General features: G+C 41.4%; 1 protein-coding gene across 1 annotated transcript in view; it reads right to left on the bottom strand.

Moving 5' to 3' along the window:
• Positions 1 to 3,707: 3,707 nt before the first annotated feature.
• adam19a (ADAM metallopeptidase domain 19a) overlaps positions 3,708 to 22,177 on the bottom strand; it is a 141,411-nt gene continuing 122,941 nt past the window's right edge. The window contains exons 17-23 of the mRNA XM_080052136.1: positions 19,561 to 19,638; positions 15,343 to 15,451; positions 14,311 to 14,455; positions 11,589 to 11,688; positions 9,898 to 10,149; positions 7,188 to 7,390; positions 3,708 to 4,536 (exon numbers count right to left, since the gene is read on the bottom strand). Of these exons, the coding sequence (XP_079908262.1) occupies positions 4,485 to 4,536; positions 7,188 to 7,390; positions 9,898 to 10,149; positions 11,589 to 11,688; positions 14,311 to 14,455; positions 15,343 to 15,451; positions 19,561 to 19,638 (939 nt within the window). The 3' untranslated portion in view covers positions 3,708 to 4,484. The remainder of the gene's footprint in view (positions 4,537 to 7,187; positions 7,391 to 9,897; positions 10,150 to 11,588; positions 11,689 to 14,310; positions 14,456 to 15,342; positions 15,452 to 19,560; positions 19,639 to 22,177) is intronic.

Genomic DNA, 22,177 nt, shown 5'->3' with positions numbered 1-22,177 from the left:
CCACTCCTAACGTGGACTCTCTAAATGCATTAGTTTCTGAGGAGAAGAGAGCTGCTGCCTCTCTCTCTCAGATATTTCATTTCCAACTGAATGGAATCCATTAAGGCTGGAGGTGAGAGTGGAGTCTACCATGATGTGAAATCCCCTGTAAAAACCCCAATCCACAAAATCTTTCAAACTATGTCATGTGAGTTTGATAAACTTTACAGAAATTTGGTTTAGATAAGTTGGGCTATGCTCTGGTTCTTATGACACAGTAAGTCATTTGAGCCATTCACGGCAGTTCTCTGCCTGGACATTCTATAACAACAATGGCCGCGTTTCCCAGAATCCCAAAGAGCCTCTTTGGGCTAAGTACTACTTTGGAGCGCTCTTAAGAACGCTGTGAAAGAAGAATGCGTTTCCCAGATTCCTTCTTAGCGAAAGTAGTACTTTCACTAAGATGGAACTGTACGACGGCGCTGACCCACTCTTTCAACCTTTCTTAGCGACCAAATTGTCAGTGATCATGCTGCGTCAGGGAAATTTATTTCCTCCACTTTTCGAAATAATAAAACAATGTTCAATGCGGACCTGGCGCAATAAACATAAACTAATAGTAGAGAAAAAAATGTTTTAATGAATTACACGTTTACGTTTTCCACACACATGTGAGTTTATAGTACTACACATAAAAAAACATCCACAACCCTGTGGCATTTGACAGATATCAAGGAAACAGATTTAATTGAACTCAGCTGAACCTCATCCAGAGCGGCTCCACCTGCTATAAAGGCGTTGCCAAAGTCCGCGCGTGTGAGAAACCATGGCTGCATTACAACAGCCTCGCCGTGCTTGAAGCCAGACGGTTTACATAAATGTATACGTGCGTCGGCACTTCTCCCCACTGGACGTGCTATCAGACCGGGCCGTTCAGGCAAAGTACCGACTGCCCCGGCCGTGCGGAGATCCAACGGCTGATCACTCTGGTGTCTCCACACACATGCAATTTTTCCTTCAGCCCCCCGGAGATGCAGCTTCTGGCTGCGCTGCGTTTTTAAGAACATATCAACCTCTTCTGAGGTCCAACAACCCCCAGCCCCTACCCCTTTACCACCAGTCACCAAGCACTGATCACTAAACCATAAACCCACAACCACCACATCACCCATATACTCTCAGGCCTGAAGGCTGAAATAAATAAACAGAACCAGCAGATGTAGGCTACATGTAACGTCCTGCACACTATGAGTATTGCTGCAGTGTCCGAGTGCTTTACCTCAAAGTCTGGCACTGGAATGCTGTTGAAAGGGCACACTATACGCACACGTCATTAACCTATACGCTTAGATAAATTACAAATTGCCTGGGACTTTTTGTTGCTATAGGTTTGACACTCTCATTTCAATGCAAAATGATACACACAATACATGGTTGAAAAGGAAACCAAAGTAGTTTATTGAAACCATATGGGGGAGGGGTTACTCTGCGCTGTCTTTACTGGGCGTCTGCATCACCTGCAACGAAGGGAGATTGATTAGTGAAACCTTCGCACTCTTCCTTTTTGTTTGGTTCTGGAACTCCTGCCACTTCTTCCTCACAGCACGCCAGTCACGCAGGCCACATGGGATGGAGGGGGACATATTTTCGGCTATGGCCTGCCTAACACGGTTCTTCACCGTGATGTTCTTTTTGCCCCTTGTTCCCCCGAATAAAACTGCCCGGTGCTGCCAGACCTCGTCCACTAACGCCCATCTCCTCCGCGGTAAACGACGGTGCCCGCTTGTTTCTTTTTCTGCCGCTTTATTCCACTCTCACATGTGTGTGCCTATCCACGGGGTATATATGCGCTAATGGGCTTGATTACTACTTGGATACACTTGTTGCCCCCCCCCCCCCCCCCCCCCTCCGCACCCACACACCCCCACACACACACGATACATGCGTAGCCTAATTCCACCTGTGTGGGGGAGACCACGGGGCGCTGTGTGTGACTTATGCGCTGATAAAGAGGTGGGTGATCGATTCGCCTGGCATCGATTTATTCAGTTTCAGCACGACCGCGGTGGACAGCTCCCACCAAAGAGGCTCTTTCGCTTCAACTTACGCGTTCTCCAAAGAAGGCACCAAAGAAGCCATCTGGGAAACACCCGTATCTTAACGCTCGTTCTTTGGCGAACCCTTCTTTCGACCCTTCTTTGGCCCCAAAGAACGATCGATTCTGGGAAACGCGGCCAATGACTGTTGCCATGGAGACAGTTTGATACGGCCACGCCCACAATGTCCTGTCAAACGGTCTAGAGACAGTAAATACGTTTTTTTTTTAAACTTAGGTTTATAATATTCATGAACATTTATTTTCAATTTGATTTTTGTAAAAGCTTATTGAGACACAACTTTGATATCCTATATTGATTTTTACTATTTTAGATCAAGTTTCCAGAGGCTTTAAGACTTCATACTCTGAACACAACTGAGAGACAACCAAGACAGTTTGGTTCTTTGTTTTTTATAAAAGGAACACTGGCACTAAGAAGGACTGACTTTATAAGACATATTTACTGCGTTCAATCCAGATGTTATTTCTCGAGTCCCACTTTCTTAATTTATACTTTGTTGTGATTGTATAACTTGTGAGGCAGCTGGCCAAAAAAGGACAAAGGTGGCACTCAACAGTACAGGCCAAAAACTGCAAATCACCTTGTGTGTGTGTAGGTCTTTAAGGTGAATTTTATAGCAAGTCAACAGTCTGAGAATTGATTTTTCCTGACTTTATTTTCAAGAGAAGTACAATCTTTTCCCTTTGAGAATCGTGGTAACACAGCGGCTCAGGAAACTTTGCATTGAGAGGGCACTGCTCTTCAGTGACATTGTAAACTCCTACTTGACCGTATATATGAAATAAAATAAACCCAGGCCCTTCCTGACCTATGGGGACCCTAACCCTAACTTTTGTACTTCAGCACATTATGACATCACTGTTGGGTGTGCTTACAGGTGCAACACATCCCATTTCTGACACTATTTCACACCACACAGTGATGCTGGCTGTGGTGAGAGGATAAACTTGGCTTTGAACTTTCAACCAGAGAGGGCAGCTGATTTCAGCCTGGTGTTATTCTCTATAACAAATGTTTTAGGTTTCTGTCAAAGCCCCCAATGCATTGGGAGCTTGGTCAGGAAAAAGTAACAAACATTTCGCCAGAGAATTTGTTGTAATTAACGGTCTGGTAAAGAGAATCCTTTTCTTTTTGATGCGTTCAAGTAAAAAGTTGGCACAGTGTATTCTACACTCTCAATTTCTCAAACCGTCTTCTTTATAAGGTCATTCCACCAATTTAGTATTGCGCGTTCATAAAGTTTGAGGACTCACACTCCACTCCATTCCAGCAGCTTATAATGCATATTTCCAGTTATACGAATAGATTATTCAAGCACTGACTGAGGTAATCCTGGTGACATCACTATGGCATAATCAGGCTGAGTAATACACATGAATATTAATTTGATCTTACAGTCTAAATGATTCATTTGTTGTTCTCTTGAAAAACCTTGACTTCTGCATGACAGATTTCATTTGACATCTTCTGACTCACATAGGCATTGTGTTTTGCCCTTTCCAAGCTCATCTGCCGGCTGTCATGACAACAAAAGACAGAATGAAAGAAACTCGATAATCGTTTTGTAAAAATATTTTATGTAACAATTCAAAAGTCATAACACACGGCAAAAGACATTCAAATCAACATGAGCGACCGGAGGTGTGTCCTAAAAGCCCCGAAAACACATCCATCAAATCCTCCACCATGTAAACAGTGTTGAAAAGAAGCTGCTGTGTGACACGCTCTCCTTTCTCGGTGATGGGCACCGGTATCAGATATTTTACTTTATTTAGACATTCCTTATACAATACAATAAATTATAAAAACCTAAAAAAAAAGATGGAGGAGTTGACTTGCGGTAAACTTAACGTGACATAATAGATTTCAATAAGGGGCTTTCGGGACACACCCCCAGGTATGAAGAGACTTCTTTGGCACATAACACAAATCATAAAACAAACTGTAAACAAAACAACGGTCATTTTAAAAAATGCATTATTTATACACAACAGACAGCATTAACAGATTTAAAAAAGGAAAACAATAATCCTTAAAAAATAATTTGGCAAATGTGATCACCCCCAGCGATAAACACTTGTCTCAGTCTGCAAGGCCTCCGTGCAAAACCGCGTCGTTGTGGTTAATGTTAGCTGGGAGGAGGAGTAGGAGGAGGGGTTAAATGTAAGGTAGAAGAGGGAGGGGCATAAGGTTAAGGTTTCATTTTGAAGTCTGAATTGGTACAAGTTCAGTTTGATCTTGCGTGTCTCCCGGTTTTAACTTTGTTTTCATCCTGCTGCTCTGGTATGTGCGACAGATTTGTGGTCGACCAGCCAAAGTCTCTTTAGTGCAAATAAGCTGTCAGCTGCTGCCCCCTCGGAGGTTGGAGGGGGGGGGAGGAGAAGGTCATTTTCGTTGCAGAGGCGAGGCTGTGTTTGGTTTGGCACCTGGGATCGGTCTGGAAGAAGAAAAAGGAAAAGATTCAAGGTTAAGCATAACCAGATGCAGATGTGTACTGACTTGCTGATATTTTAGAATAAGGCTGGAAATAATCTAAACTGTCCTGTCAACAAATCCCCGAAAAGACCAAATACCAACAGTGAATATATTATATCATAATACACAATACTGTGTGTGTATATCCAAAGCCTGATAGCGTTTTTATTGTGTGAAAATTGCATTCTATAGTTCAGTTAAAAATATGAGTATAATAAAATGAAGCTTGATATTATCCACTTCATTTGTCTGACTCAGACTGCTGAAGCATCATGTTAGCTCCTTTATCAAAAGATAAAAAGATTCTCTGTCAAAATGATGTGATAGTGAGAGATAATTTAGACTTTCTAAGTGAATTATTTATAATTATATAATAATTATATAATTATTATATTATATTATATGAGTTAATAAGTAAAAAATAATTCTTCAAAGAGTTTGAATCATCTCAGAATATAAACTAACCATCTCAAAATTCTGACCTAGTGTTGCAAAATTCTGATTTAAGCTGTATTTATAGTCATTAATTGAGGGGTTCCGGCGAGGAGAAGTTACCTGGGTGTAACTATAGTTTTCATTGCTCTAACTTAACTTTTTCCAGCCCCCTTAACTTACCTGAAAGTACGTTTTTCCAACCCAATTATAAAATGTTCTATCTTTGTTCTCGTCTCTTCTGCGACATATTTTGCCGGTGTGGCCGCCGGCGACACTTCTGAAACAACCTGACATCCATGACAGGTACATTGCTTTCAGATGTCACTGTCATGGTTCATCTTGTCCCTGTGTGTGTTCGCTCACTCTTGACTTGTGTGCTCTCTTGCAATTCTACATGAACATCTTCCTCAGAGATGAATGTAGGGCAAGGTCTACCTTCTGTCCTGCTACTACAAAACAAATTTTTTAAGGACTTCATTAAAAGGTTGAGTCAGCGATTCTGGGGAATAATTGTCACAATCACTTTTAATCAAACTCAGTGAATATCTCCTCCCAATCCGCTACCTGTCCGTGCCCCCCTTTGTTAATATACCAGGTTACAGAGCCTTTAAAAGGTGGCGGTTCGTGAGGACCTAAACTAATCCAAAACATGGATACGGATGTTGAAACTCTCGTTAATCCCTACTAGCTTTAGCTATGAACCCACTATAGGGTTTGTTTCCTACACGTTCTTAAAGATTTATGTCTTCAGAAAGAAACAATGGACTGGGGGCTGAGAACCACACAGTATGGAAGTCAGAGAGTCCAGAGAGATGTCGGAAGACATTTGTTGGTTTGGGGGGTTTTCTATAAGGTTTGTACAGGCTGCTCCCTCTTAGCAAGCCTCTGAACTGACAAGAGTTCCACCACCAGCTGCTTGTAAGTGTGATATCTGATGTGGAATCACATGGTAGTATTGCCAGAGAGAACCAAATGTACTGAGGAGACATTTTGATCTCTATGCTAGATACTTGAGCCAAAAAGAACACTCCCCCTTGAGGTCTGCCTGCCTGACTCACAACTAGATTTACAGATAAACTCAAAGTCATGCCCCTGCATCTCAAGAAAGCAAGCACAAGCATTTAGACTGAAACCAGTAACTTATGAAAAAGGATAATTGATTGCTGTTTGGGACCTTAGTCAACGCATTGTATGGTTTGTAAACTTGGGTGTGTTAATGTTCCCACACACACCCTATACAGCATGTATATTGCGAGGCAGTATTTCTCACAGATAAAAGCAATTTATAGATGTGCATAAAAAGCCTTTCAAACAGGATATGGAAAAGTCTAGAAGCAATAGCTGCATAATGAAAAAGACTTGTCTCATTAAATAGTTAAGATAATTTAGATGGTATCAATATAATAATTCTCCCTGATGTCAAGTTGAAGTCAGTAATGATAAACCATTTTGAATGATGCTTTAGGAAATGCTTTGATGTGGTTAAGACATACTTTTGTCTGTGATTATGTAAAGCATGTTGTTCCAAATAGTACACACACTACTGCATTGAGTGGGTGGAGTGGATAATTGCGGTTGGCTGACACCTTGAACTGGAAATGAGTAGCGCCAGACTAAAAACAGATATAGTAAATGAGTTCTTTGGGTTCAGCTGTTGGTGTTAGATCAAAATCATCATCAAAGTGCCCTTGGTTGTGACTTCAGACTGATAAAAAAAAAATAATAATAAAAATTGTATTAGTGACCACCCCACCGTGATGTTGGGTGTCAGTAGTCCCTCATCAAGTTTCCCCATGCGAGAAAATTATTATCCAATTATCATCGCTACTGTGCTGAGGTCAGTGTTTGCTTGCTGGAAGTGTCGAGGCTTGGAGTACCTCTGTGCATAACAATCACTTTGAAGTGTAAGTATCTTTTTTTATTTTTGGACAAAATAACGTTTTTAAACTTTTAATATTATTTACCTGGCATTTAAAACATGTATTGAATAGCTGACAGGAGATAAATTACATGAAAACAGGGGGGAGGGGGAGAGAGAGAGAGAGAGAGAGAGAGAGAGAGAGAGAGAGAGAGAGAGAGAGAGAGAGAGAGAGAGTGTGTGTGTGTGTGTGTGTGTGTGTGTGTGTGTGTGTGTGTGTGTGTGTGCTTGCGTGCATGCGTGTGTTTGTACGTCCTCACCTGAGAACTCTGAGAGGGGGGATGGCTGAGACTTTGCCCACAGGTTTGGGCCCGACGGCGGGTGGCATCATGACCAGCAGGCCCGTGGAGGGTTTGGAGAGCCGAGCCGGACTCACTGTGGGTGAGGAACCTCTGGCCGGGCTGAGGGGGAGGGGCCTCTGAGGGGGGAAGGGCGAGTGTCTGGGCTGCAGCTCAGACACCAACTACAAAGAGATCAGACAGACACAATATCCATCCATTTACCATTACTCATCATTACGATACAATGGGGCACAAAGACTGTACCAACCAGATTAGGGGTCGACGTGGCCTTCCAAACCAAGAATTATTGTATTATATTTTACTTGCAAGCTGCTATACAATACAAGGACAAGACATTTTATTATAATGGCCCTCAACTGACCCCGTGCAAAGGACACAAAGTACAAAGTGACACAAGGTACACAGGGTACAAAGTGACTTACAAGTATAAAAATATTAAAAAAACAGCGTAATGGAATAAAGAGAAGGTTATCAAATAGGGGAGAAAAAGGACACTTGAGTGGGATCCAATATGGAACGTAAAACTAAATCCCTGGCACATGGACCCAGCAGGGAGGAGAACTCCATTCCAGTTTCTGTACTGGACTGGATCCAGGTTGAATCTGTTCAGCTTGCTGCTTACAGGAACGTCTCTCACATCACACAGGAAATAGACTTTAAAGGAATAGCTCAACATTTTTAATTTTGAGCTTGTTGCCTCGCTCTCCGGCTCAAGACCACCAACCTTTCCGTTACCTCCATTTTTGATGAAGAACAAATGGGTAGATGTCGCTCATCCAGGTTAGCTTAGCCTGCTTTTTTTTTAACCTTTATTTATACAGGTATATCCCATTGAGACCGAAGACTCTTTTGCAAGGGAGACCTGTTTTCCTTCCCCACGTTACCATTCACACACACATTCATACACCGATAGCAGGCTAACTATCGCCATTCACACGAGGCAAGGTGGGTGAAGTGTCTTGCCCAAGGACACAACAACTATGACACAGGTGGCAGGGCGGGGATCGAACCTCCAACCCTTTGATCATCAGCCGACGCGCTCTACCACCTGAGCTTCCCTGTTACCCTAACTCTACCAGCAAGGCACAGCTCTCACATCAGATCAAAAAGTAAACTCACACAAAATATTGGATATTTGATACAAAGTAGAGAAAGCAATATGACATCCAAAGCTTGATCTCATTTAAAGGCATTTTACACTTCACAGAGAAGCACTGATGAGCACAGTCTGGGGAGGATAAATCCATAAGAAAGCAATCAGATGAGGAGCATACTGCGGTTTTTATCCATTATTCCTTCAAGGTTCAGAAGAAATGTCTGTAATTGTAATCTACAAAGTACTCTTGATACTGATAGGCCAACACTTTTCTCATTAACTCATGTATTTGGCAATAGCAGGAAATAACATCCACATATGATGTGTTTAGCTGCAGTCGGGAGCAATGATACGATGGTCTATTAGAGAGAGGCTTTTCGCACCAAGCTGCCACATTTGCTTGTAAAGCTTGTGAACAGAAAATATATAATGTTACCCTGGATTCAGTGAGTTAAACTAAAAGCTTATATTCTTTTAGCCTGTATTTGTTTAAATTATGGCTGATTGGCCCCATTAAAAATATGCCAAATAAGCTATTAGCACTTCATGTTTGCATGCACTCATGGATGTGAATGACTTTGATAGGGAAGAAAATTTGAAAAGCTGACCAATTTTAGGCAAGATGTGATGAGCCTCTTTCCCCATTGTTTCTAAAAAAAAATCTGATTTGATTGAGTAATGGCTGGGAGAAGGAGAGTGGTTTTTGAGGAAAATTGTGACGGTCTGATGCTAATAGTTTCAAAGTATTTTAAGTGCTGCTGCTCCAACTGCTGACTGGCTTGGTGTCCAATGACAACAGAACACCGACATACACTCGTCCCTTTTTCCCTCACAGTCTAATTATGGCTGTGTACCAATCGCCATACTTTACTGCTCTTAAGAATATCTTAGGATGTCCTCATACATGTGGTCAGATGCAGTATGCTTAAAAACCACTACATCACTACACCAAGAGTGTCCCCCTTTTTTTGGGTGATTCTGACCCCCAATCCACTGCGCAATGGAGGTTGCGCGAAAACAACTGCCAATGCGACGGTTATATGTACAAGAGGCTAGTTTGAAGGTGAACTATGTAACTTTGGGTGTGTCAGAGAAGGGACTATTTTTCATCTCAGGAAAATTGGATCCCTAGGTTTAAAGTTAGAAAGCTACCTGAAAAGTGACTGTTTCACTGTTTTTATTTACAGCAGCAGGGCTCACAGTTTTGTTTACTAACATATTCTAGACTTGCGTTTAGTTCCAGGTTCCTCAAAATAATTTTGTTTTGATTCATGATAATAGAATTATTCAATAATAAGAATTACATGTAGATTAAGTATTTTTAATAAATAACTGCAGGCTCAGAAAATGGAAACAAATCCCCCTTCCCTGAAAATACATAGTGCACCTTTTAGGTGCGATGTTATGATGAAATAAACAAGTTAAAATAAGTCCCGATTGTATGCCTATTTCCTGCTAAGTAGACACGTTTTATGATCAGCTGTAGTATGTAGAATAGTAAAGAAGAAAGAGTATGCGATTTGGAACGAAGGGTATATCACAGTTCACAGGGTAAGTCAAACAGCTCCTCACCAGTGGTGATCGTGTTGGGTTGAGGGGCAGAGGTTTCTTAGGTGGGCTGAGTCTCTGTGGTGTTGGGGGGGATTTTGGTGGTGCTATCGGGGGCTTGCTGGCTGGTAGAGGGGTGCGGACCACCTTGACGGCCCGAGCAGCACCCTGGGGAGACGGGGCAGGCCTCAGAGGGCGCACAATGTTGACTGGCTGTGTACCGTTGGGCACAGGGCCCGGTCTGAGAGGCAGCACTTCTTTGCTGGTGTGAGGAAGCTAAGAGCGGAACAAAGACAACAAAACAAACATAAGCAAAGGAAAATAGAACCACTTAAAACTAATTTCTGACCCGCTGTCCTTGATGCTGCTTTGTAACGAAAGACTCTATTTCATAACAAAAACCTCAATTTCACAATTGGTTTGGTCTCCATCAATCACACCTGATCACAGTCCTAATGGAACACATGATTAAATTATACCTAAAGTTGATTTTTTTTTATTGTTGCTCATTTAGTCATGAACATAAAATGTTATTGAAATTGGATTTGGATGGAATAGAAGTTTTAGGGGCCCCCAACAGAACATTGCAAGAAAAAATGATCATATAACATTCAAGGACTTCATATCCTAGTGTTTGTTGCATCCTTTACATACCATTTCCCAAAGCACTGTTATTATATTTTTATTGCCTGACATTTCAAACAATATGGGAGTCATATTGAGTCTACATTGTGTGTAATAATAACAATACTGAAATCTCAATATTTTGCTCTCATTTCCAAAATAAAAAAGGAGTTTAATGTTTACCACTGAGCTGCAATTCTGTGTATAAAGAATTGCTTCATAAATAACATTCAGGCGTCAGAATCCTTATTAAGACTCATTGTTTCCCTACTAATCTTCTCCTAAATGTTTGCGTCTCCCTCCTTTCATGTCTCTTTCCTTTGCCAGTGACAAATGGAGCATAACCATGAGCTGCTGACCTGTCCAGATAAATGCAATAAAAACACAAGGCAGCAAGGGCATGGTGGAATTATGCTGAAGCATAGTAAACCAGTGGGGAGGAGTGTTAAAGACGCGGTGGGAGGTTGAGGCCGACTCTTAAGCGCTCACATTATAATGACTGTATAATATAATGAAGCCATTTAATGTGAAGGTCAACATCATGGACACTCCGTTATTCACAAGCACAAAGCCAGAGAAACAAGTCACCACCACCCCTCCCATTTCCTCCTTTCCTTTCCTTTCCTTTCCTTTCCATAGCTCACACAGACACACACACACAGACACACACAGACACACTTGTACGGCTAAACTTGTGAGGACATCCATTGACATAATGCATTCCCTTGCCCCTTACCCTAACCATCAAAACTAAATGCCTAACACCAACCCTTACACTCACCCTAACATAAACCTTATTATATACTGAACCAAGGTTCAGGGTAGAATAAGGTTTAAAGGCCTGTCCCGAAGTGAGAACTGGTTCTTGCATAAAATATTTGTACTAGTACACACACACACACACACACACACACACACACACACACACACACACACACACACACACACACACACACACACACACACACACACACACACACACACACACACACACACACACACACACACACACACACACACACACACACACACACACACACACACACACACACACACACACACACACACACACACACACAAACTCCGCTCACCCCCTTGTGGATGCTTGCTTTGTTGATTGGTCCGACCACCTTCAGGTGAAAGGCGGGGTTCAGGTGGCCGTTCTTCCCTTTCTCCACCGCTGCCTCCATCCTGAGTGGAGAAATGAGAGAAGACACACAATAAAGCAGAGCCTGATTGGTGTCCTGCTCCATTTCTCGTCTCAATCCGCCATTGATTTTAGAGCTCCAGAGAGTCAACGTGAAGTTTCTCATTAGCATTCTGTTTGCTGTTTGTCTTCACCTGATGAATGTAAGTCCAATATTCACTCTTCTTTGAGCTCGTTTCTTGTTTTTTGTTGCTATTTATGATGGTTCAGTCCGAGCCAATTTTTTTGTTTGAACACTATTTTCCCAGCGCACACAGTATGGACTGGTGCTAATCATATGGAGATATTCACTGATTTTGACAAAAAGTGATTTTGACTACAAGCATTCTCCAGAATCAGTGACTTCACCTTTTTAAAACCTACAGGTAAGCTCTAAGTTGATATGCATCTGTGTTAACGAAACTTTGTTTCCTTATATATTATAACATTTGAATGCTTTTTGCTTTGTTTGACATTTCACAATATACAACTTGTTGTTCTCAGACATTGGATGAATAACACCTGCTGATGATGTTATGAAACGGGATGCAAGTTTCTGGGAAAATCCTTATCAGTCTAATTAGAACTCATCCACGTCAGCAATGACCCTGGACACACGAACAAAATGTGTTCACATACACATTTTGTCAGACATATAAACTCTGCTATTTCAGTTCAGTTTTGTATTTCAACCATGTACCAAACCAGATACATGGTTGTTAAATGACCCTTGTTTTGCTGTTTGCAAGTAAAAACCAACCTACTTTGAAAATGCCTGACTGATCTCTTTATTAAAAACACTTGGGTTTTTTGATAAAATAATTTCTTTAACAATCTGTTTCTTCCATTAGACATGTGCACACCTAGTACACAAACACAGATAAGTACAGCTTCTAAAAATCTACTGGACCTGAATATTAGTAGCTTCATTAGGAAAGGATTTACTGCAGGGCGGGCTGTTGCATTGGCTTGAATTGCACCATAGAGGTGCACTTAAACAACCTGGTAAGTTAGTATAGTACATGCTGCAGGCTCTCAGCTGATTGGAAGGCTTTTCCAAGCAAAACTGGATGAATATGTGCTTTGGAAAGGCTTTAACACAGCTGGAGCCGTGTGTTGTTGAACTGTAAATGAACCTACACTTTTGGCCACGGAACCCAGAAAAAAAGAAAACGAAAAAAATTAGAAGGTTGCATTGCATTCAGCGCCGTTTAGCATCTTTTTAATCATCTTAGCATTTCAAATTACTGAGTCATTAGCCCTTCATTCACTTCGTCTCCCTTTAGTTGTGGGGATCCTTAAAATCCTGCTGAGGCCAAATATCAGCAGTATTTAGCCTTTGTCTCTATCTCTGTCTCAGGCCGGGGTGTTTTAAAAAGACTGGAGCTTCTCCAGACACATCTCTGTTCTTTAAATCACAGTTGGAAGAGTATTTTTTTAGAGGCACTAACTCAGCCGCTGTTATGACGCGGCTGTCTGGCCGGGTGAGGTATATGGTAGCGCTCATAAAAGGAAGCTCTGGGGGTTTATAGAGACATGGATTTTTTTTTTCTGACTGAGGTGAACTGCAGCACCAAACGCTGCCATTTATGATGATGTAGAGACGGAAAAGTTACAGTGTATGAGTCAATGTGTGCGTTGAGGGTTGGCAGACATGGTAAACTTACTTCCTGCCTTCCCTATGCCTTTCCTGTAATATTTCAACACATGGTTTTGCTTCCGCATCTAATTTTTTTATTTCTATTTATCGCCGTGAACTTTCTTTTGCCTCAGCTTCCCTACTTCCTCTCTTCATTTCCTCTCCCAGCAATTTTTTTTTATTCACTTCCTCCCTCTTTTCACAGTGTGATGTGTGGAGTACCGCTGAATAGTAATGCATTGTTGTTATTCAGCAAAACAACAAGTTTCCAAAGACAGACACTGTGCACTGTGAGGAAAATCAAGCATCAGATCTTAAGTAGGGCGCACTCACACTCGGCCCAGTTGATCAGTACCGTGCCTAGGTGTGATTGCCTCCCCCTTCCCTCCTCCCCCGCTGGCCTGCACTCACACTGCTCCTACAAATCTGGTCTAGGCACGATTGCTTCTTTCCAATATGTCATCACATCTTAATACGCGTTTATTTGTATCCAAAAATAATAATAATATTTGAATCCGTTCAAATTTGCAGCAAACATTCCAGTTCCACATCAGACCTTTTTTTTTTATGTCGGTTACGTGCATGGCCGTATTGAGTCGCGGGGAACAGTCTCAAATAAATCGACTTCAGGATCACCATCTATACACATGCTTGTACATTAGCATCTGTTCTGTGCTGACGCTCACCTCTTCCAACCGGGCCAGGGCCAAGGAAGTGTCCCGTGCTTGAGTACGGAACGGAGCCCTCAAACTGGTCAAACCAACTAGACTTTAACCGCCAATTGTGCTTGGGCACGGTACAAATGCCTAGTGTGAGTGCACCCTTAATGTCTGATGAATAACGGGAATATCAAAAAGCGCATGGGCAATGATATAATGGACAAAAACGTCCCAGCATAAAATGTTATTCTGCATAGTACTGTATATTTTCTCCATGCTTGTATTGGTATGTATAATGCATTGTCAGCAGACAAAAGAGGACACAGTACTTGTTGTTGCTCTTGTTCTTCTCTCTCTGGGAAAGCCACTTATGGTAATAGGAGGTCTTGATCCGTAAGCAGTAGAAGAGCAGCAGCACTGCAGGCAGGACCACCAGGAAGGCAAACAGCAGGCCCACCACCAGCCCAACCTGACCTATGGAGGCACACACACACACACACACACACACACACACACACACACACACACACACACACACACACACACACACACACACACACACACACACACACACACACACACACACACACACACACACACACACACACACACACACACACACACACACACACACACACACACACACACACACACACACACACACACACACACACACACACACACACACACACACACACACACACGTTTAGATGTACGCCAATATCCCTGGTATGAGTCATATCCTGTTTGTGATTAAATTGGGGATCTAGTGGTTTACATAACTACATGAGTAACTGTCCTGTTGGGTTTTTGAGTCATTCACATCTAATGCTTATCTCTGTCTTTCTTTCTTTATACATATATGGATTATGTTTCAGACAATTTTGACTTACATTTCAGCATATGAAATGAAAATCACAGAATAAGGGATGACTGTCTAAGAATATTACTGAACCTACATATATTGAATGAACAAATCTCGTGTTTACAGTTTTACTAACAATCATTAAATAAGAAAATTATATCCAACTTTAAAAAGGAATATACAAATTTTTTATTTGCTTATGTGAAGGCAAAATTGTGACATAAGCAGAAAAAATAATCCTGCGCTGTCTGAATGATGCTGGGAGATGCCTGTCATTTAATTCATTTAGTAGAATCTAACTGTGGCACAACAACAGGCAGCATAGCATAGCTGTTTGGCAGAGATGGCAAAAAGCTGCTGGCTCTCATGGCCTCTATATTCCCAACAGATGAGAGGTTGAAACATGTTGCTGTTCCATTGTAGAGATGGAAGGACAGCTTGGCTTTGCTTGTGCGTGCGCGTGCGTGCGTGCGTGTGTGTGTGTGTGTGTACTTACTGTCATACTGCACAGGTCCACTGTCCACACTGCCACCGAGTCCTGGCTTCTCACAGAAGGGTGGTGCCCAACCGCGTTTGCAGTGGCAGTTCCCATTACTGTTACACACCTATGAATGCACACACACAGACACACAAACACACACGCAGGCACGCACACGCGCGCGGAATCTGTTAATGTGATCCGCTGTATGGTCTCAGTATAATATTATACGTGCGTGCCTGGAGGTGTACCAGGCAAATAAGAAGCACTAATGTCTTGTTTACTACAGAGTAGCACTGGTTGTTTTTGAATAGGATTGTTTCTTCATCTGCTTTAAGATATTTACCGGTTATATGAAACAGATACGGAAGAACACGGACATGAGAAGAAATGAAATCTCACATTTGCATCTTTCCATTATCCATATGAACTGCTGTACCTTTGTATGTATTTACGGTTTCATTTTAGCAATAGTCTTTCATGTTTGTCGGGACTACATACACAACTCGAAATAATTTGTTCAGGTTATTTTCTATTTATTCATGAAAAAAAAAACGTTTCTTTTAAACATGTTTTTCAAGCTATTTTTCGACTGAATTGATAGATTTGAGACTTGTAATCTTCCACCTTAAAGACATGAAGAGACTTACATCTCTACGTTTGGCAGTAAATGACTTGGAGTTTTTCATGAACTTGACTTGAACTTGTGAAAATAAACTTTAATCAAGACATTAACATTTAAACCCCTTGTGTAGTAATCCGCCATCCCTAAATAAATGGGAGAAAATACTGCCACGCTCAAATGACATCAAGACGATCATCTTATCAGTAATTATCATGCCTATTTACCCATATATAACACTCAATTGACATGCAGGGCGCACAGTTGTTTGCTTCATTGCTTCTTTTACGTCATGTTCAGTAGGCCTGACGTAGTTTCTTTGTGAAAATGGCTGAAGCTGTTTTTTAAAAGAAAATTTGAAAGGCAATTCTACATCATATAAAGCTAAGAAAGGAAAACTGTATGAATTTAAAGGAGAAGTCAGCTATTCTGAAGTCGAAATCACTTTGTCTAAATCAGTGAATATTTCCTTACAATCCACCTGTCCTTACTGTGTGTGAGCTGAAAATGAATCCAGTATTAATACACAGCCTAGTCTCTATAAATTGGTATGTAAACAAAGGTTATGTAAACAAAGGATCTACTGTAGCTAGCAACATGCCCATTTACAGAGCCTAGGCTGTGTATTAAACACTGGATTTTTTCCCCCAGTGCACACACAGTATGGACAGGTAGCAGAATGTGAGGAGATTTTGACAAGCGTTCTCCAGAATCGCTGACTCCACCTTTAAATGCCATGACCTTGATTGAAACGCACTGACATTAATTTATTTAATATCCCTCGACAGTCTAGTCTCCAAGACTTCAAATATGATTGAAGCTTCTTTAGAGTAAATATCCCGTATACGTTTTTACTTTTTGAAAGATGCAAACTAGCTCTCAGAGGCACTCTGTACTTTGCCTGCTTATTATTGCGGTTTATTCGCATGAACATCCAGCACACCGACTCTAAAAGCCTGAGGATCAATATGAATCTCATGATGAGGTTGAATTTAAAACACATCCTGACACAGGGGGAGGAGGCCACCTTAAACTGGGAGGAAGGCAACGCTGTCTATTTAGAATAATCCTGACTCAAAGCCACTTCCATTATACGTTTACACTGAAGAGAAACGAAGAAGGGGATTAAAGTAGGAAAAGATACTGGTATTTTTCCTCTTGCTCATAATGTTTCATATCCTAATCAAATAACAATGACTGGTGAGTGGTGAGCCCATTCCCATATATACAGTAGATTGGCTAAGTCTTTAAGACTTACGAGCTGTGAAATTTGCAGCGTGGCTGGGCTCGCTTCAAACGCTCAGGGACAAAGCAAGCGAGATAGCAGTTCAAAACACAGCCTTGTCAACTAGGGTTAGACTCATACACTGTGCGTATGAACCTGGCTTTAAGAAAAACAACATAGCCTACACGTTTTGAAAATGTCTTGGGTTTCCCCTGGTCACACCAAAGTTGAAAAAGTCGTTAACCAAGTTTCACAAGAATCAATAACACAATATATTCAGGAGACATATTATCACTACCCTGTTTAATACAAGCCATTCACTTAAAGGTGCATTGTGTAAAATGTAAAAGGCATTTTTCAGAACAGACTTAGTAGAAATGTCAAATATAACATTCAAAAGTATGCTTTAATTAGTTTGCTGTTTCTTTTATTTCCTTTCATATCTACATAGGAGTGGATAACCCTACCCTGTGACAAAAGGAGCCACATCCTAAAAACTATAAAGTTCCAAAAGCGTGGACATTCGTCTTGTCCTGCACTCTGTCTCGCTGACTCAGCTACAGAGCAGGTGTTCACCGGGCGAAAGTGTTCGGCTCACATCAGCTAATTCAGTCAGCTGTAGCACTTTCAACACTTTGCACTTAACTGCAAATGCCCACATCTGTCATTTCAGAAGCCAAATGGTGTGGCTCTTTCTCTTCAATACAAGTGCTAGTTAAATACAGTCTGTCCTTGGCTTGTAAGCTACAGCTATCAGTCAAGCACAATGGGCTGCCCACTCAGAGGCAGGGAAAGAAAGACAGGGCTGATTGTCAATTGCTACAGTCTAACATAAAATAAAAACACAGCTTTGATTTTCCTTTTGCTATAAAAATATCACACTATAACAAAAGCATGTCAGCAGCTTTTGTCTGAAAGGCTCATGTGAATTAACTGCTGCTATACTGTTCTATTATTTGTATTCACTGCTAGCTATAGTGCATATCTTTGTCATGTAAAGGAATGTCCGTTACATTCAAGCCACACCCTAATAGTAGGCTAGATATACGCTGACAGTTTTTTTTTACTCAGAATTCCTCATGGGGGCAACAGAAGGTACACACTGTAGCTAGTTGTCCAAATATTAAAGACAGACTTGTACAAATGAAGCACAAACGCAGGAGTAAATACATTGAAATTATGCTTTATGAATTCTTGGTGCCACTATTTTTCTATTCCCTGTAGTACTGTGTCCCCGGCTTAGATGTGAGCTTCAACTTGAGTAATTGACCCTGTTGTGGGTAGGAGGGAAGCGAGGGATCATGTCTTAGTCACTGCACTAGCGACTCTCAGTTGATGTTGGTGGCACTTTCACAGAGGGACATGGAACTGGGAGTGACAGCGAAACCTCCCACACAAAACGCCAACCCTCTCCACATCTGTCTGCCCCAAGCCAGGACAAGAGTACATTTTGCTGTAACGAGCACTGCCATGAAAAGGGAACAGGGTCTTGCAAACTGGCATAAATTATATATATATATATTTTTTTAAATAAATAAATAAATAATAAAGGTGCAAAAAAATAATTTCAAAAAAGGAAATTCTTGTATAGACAAACTTCCCTGTGACTGTTTCAAAGGGGACAGTCTCTGCTGTTGATTGACATAACTGGGTTGTGTTAACTAAACCAAGCAAATGGAGCAGTGACACTCACCGTCGTCGTAGAGGCAAATAATAGAGCCTCAAATGACACCAAGTAAAGTTTAAGTTCCCCTTTAGTATCATTGGGAAAATTCACATGACAGTGATCACGGTAAAAATAAATGTACAATCTACCACAGCAGAAACCTGTGGCATATTTGTTAACCATCCCTTAATTTACCCATGGTACCTGCTAGTTTTGATCAGATTATTAAGGGTGATTTAAATAGTTTTAACATACAAAGTTGCAGGTTATGCTTGCTGGCTTTCCTTGAAAAAGTAATTCATACAACACCATATCAGTACACTCCACCATTCAACAATGAAGTCAGTCTTTACCTTGACATTAACCTCTTTCTACATCCCCATCTCCTCTTTTAAAGTAACAAGTGTTTAAGCCATCAAACCCTGCACCCTAGAGCCCTGTTTACTAACTCATAAACTATGTATGTTTCCATCCTTATCTGCCCCCGGCCTTGCGTGTACTGCTCCAATAAATAGTTCATCACTTTCGCTTGCTGTTGCATTCCAGCCATCTATTTCCCCGCCTTTTTTAACGACAGACTTGGTGACAGCGTTTGCAAAAGTGTTCTACCTCTGCCTCAAGGACACAGTTTGACAATAAGATTAGGGAGCCGAGCCCAGAGCAGCTCATAGCGTACAGTGTGAGTGTGTGTACTGTGGAGTGTGTGAGTGTGTGTGTGCCTACCCCGTTGCCGTGGCAGCGTGTGATGCAAGTCTCCAGCTCGGTAAAAGAAGCATTTTGGCATCGGCGGTCTCTGCACACCTGTGGCAAACACACAATAGAGAATGATCACATACTGGGTGAAAAATTGCAGAGCACCCACTCATATACGGTACAGATGGCGATCGGCCTTTTGCCAGTGCCCTTGGGCTTTGGAAACAAGTGGTCTGGCTACCTGAGGGGATTGAGGAAGCAAGCAGCATCAGCATCCTGTTTTCAAATCACTTTCCAAAATCACTACTTTTATAGGCTGGCTATTTGCAGCTTGCAATGTTGTTTTTCTACCAAAACACATTTTACTCTCTCCACAGCTGCTGGAATACTCATTTCAATAAGCATTTGCATTAATACTGGAGAGATATTTGTTTTAAGATGGTACCTTTGTACCTTATGTAACATCTATTTGATAGTTGGATGTAAGGACAGACACTAGGAACAGGTGGAAGGAAAGGAGAAAAAGTGATACAATTCTATGTATTGCTGTATCATAGCTGCAATCATTTGTCATTCCTGAGCTGAATATTTTTGCCGTCCAGCTTTTTAATTCTTCTTGCCGGCTTCCCGTGCCAACCCATAATTCATCAGCTTTGTAGCGCTCCATCACTGAGTCGTATTAGCGCTTGCATTGCTATCTTCATTAGCACGGTATCTCCCGCTCCGCCTGTTGTCGTTGCTGTACTATTGTTAGCGGGGGGAATCAATTTAGTGCCGGGCGGAACGTGTGCCTGTGTGATTAGAGGCAGCAGCTTTGTGCTCTGCGTGCATTTAAAAAAAGGCCTCTTCAATATGATGACTCAAAATCCATCAGCCTGGATGGCAGACAATATTCTCCATCACCTATTTATGAAATATTACTCATGCAGCAATATACAGTCCTTTCAGTTTGGCCCTGCACAATAGCCAAAATGGAATTCAAGTGTCTGGGGAAAGCAATATAGACAGAGAAAAATAGAATTTAGTGCTGGAATGAAGGAGACTTGGAGCAGATATTACTCAGCATGTGTTTGTGCACATTTTCATATAGATGTGTTTCACAAAATTCAAGATATTATTAGATCTTATCGTTTTGTTTACCTGGAAATGTATATTCAATTCAACACCTGACTTTGATCCCATATCAGTATTGGAAACAGAGCCTTAAAGGGAGAGTTCAGTATTTTTGATGTGGGGTTGTATGGGGTACTTATGCGTAGTAAGTGTGTTTCCTTATGGAGATGGTGATCAGCGCAGTCATTTTAGGGAGTTTGGGGGAGACTTCGCTGTAGCAGAAGTCAGCCTTGTACTGTTGCAGAGGGGGCAAGAAGACAAACATACAGTATATACAGTAGTGTGCTAACTTAAAACCTGAATATCCTTTCAATTGTACGCTTAAACTGAGATGTTTTCCACAGCTTTAGTTTGCCGCCAGACTGTTGAGCAGCTGATGGGCAGAGTGATAACAAAAATTAAACGGCTGTCTGGCGGACACTACAGCTGTGGAAAAACATCTTAGTTTACCGCACAATTGGACGGATGTATATATATATTTTTTTTTAAAGGTAAGCGTTTATATATGTGGAGAAAAAAGCTTTTTCCTCTGGCCCCCTCTGCAACAGTACAAGGCTGACTTCTGCAACAGTGACATCTCCCCTAAACTCCTTAAAATGACTGCGCTGACCGCCATCACTGCTCTGATCGCCATCTCATAAGGTAACAGACTAACAATGTCTAAGTACCTCATACAACCCCACTTCAAAAAAACTGAACTATCCCTTTAAGGCGAGACACTGCATGTGAATAGGGTAAACGTTTTAAACTTAATGCTATCATCATGAATCTTTGACAGTTGATTACTGACTTTAAACACACTGACATTTCCTATAGATGACTGTCAGGTTGTTCTAAATCTAAACTGATGAAATTAAGATGAATTAGATGCGCTTGATAAAATGTGACAATGTTGACCTTTTTTATTCTAAATGGATGAAACGACTGTAAGCTCCGACTAGAATATACAATGCTCTTTGCTGATAAAACACAGCACGCAGGGACAAAAGATTCCATTATAGATTTGCTGGCCTCCAAAATGTCTAGATATTTGTCAGAGCTGGAACCGTAGCCCTGGTTACTGCTGACATTATGCAGCTATCAACCTATGTCAGAACCTTTTCATGCTTTGGTGCATGTTAACACATTTTACCCCATCACTTTGACAGGAACTTTTGTTTGATAGGCTCCTTCCCCTCTAGCTATGGTAGCCTGTACAAACAGGACTACAGCGGTAAGGAGAAAAGCAACAAACGTAAGCAAAGATCCCAAAGAAATGTCCGTAGACTGTGAGCACAAACACTCCTCTGGAATTTGTTATTTTGGCTTGAAAACACTGCTTTAAATTGATTGCGAGTTAGATTTGTTGTGCTGCCCGGTAGCGTACTGCTCCCTGCACCCTCTTCAACTGCAGGCCAGCGAGTTGAAAATACCAGGCAAGTGTTTGTGTTCTAGGCAGGTGGCCAGTCACAGTAATTGTTGAGTCAAGGGCTGGTATTGAGCAAAAACCCCTGTTAAGCTTATGGTCAATCCATGCTGTGGTGTGCAGGAGAAA

The sequence above is a fragment of the Ammodytes marinus genome (assembly GCF_949987685.1).
Source record: "Ammodytes marinus genome assembly, chromosome: 23".
NCBI lineage: Eukaryota > Metazoa > Chordata > Actinopteri > Uranoscopiformes > Ammodytidae > Ammodytes > Ammodytes marinus.
This window is presented reverse-complemented; position numbering and strand designations above follow the sequence as displayed.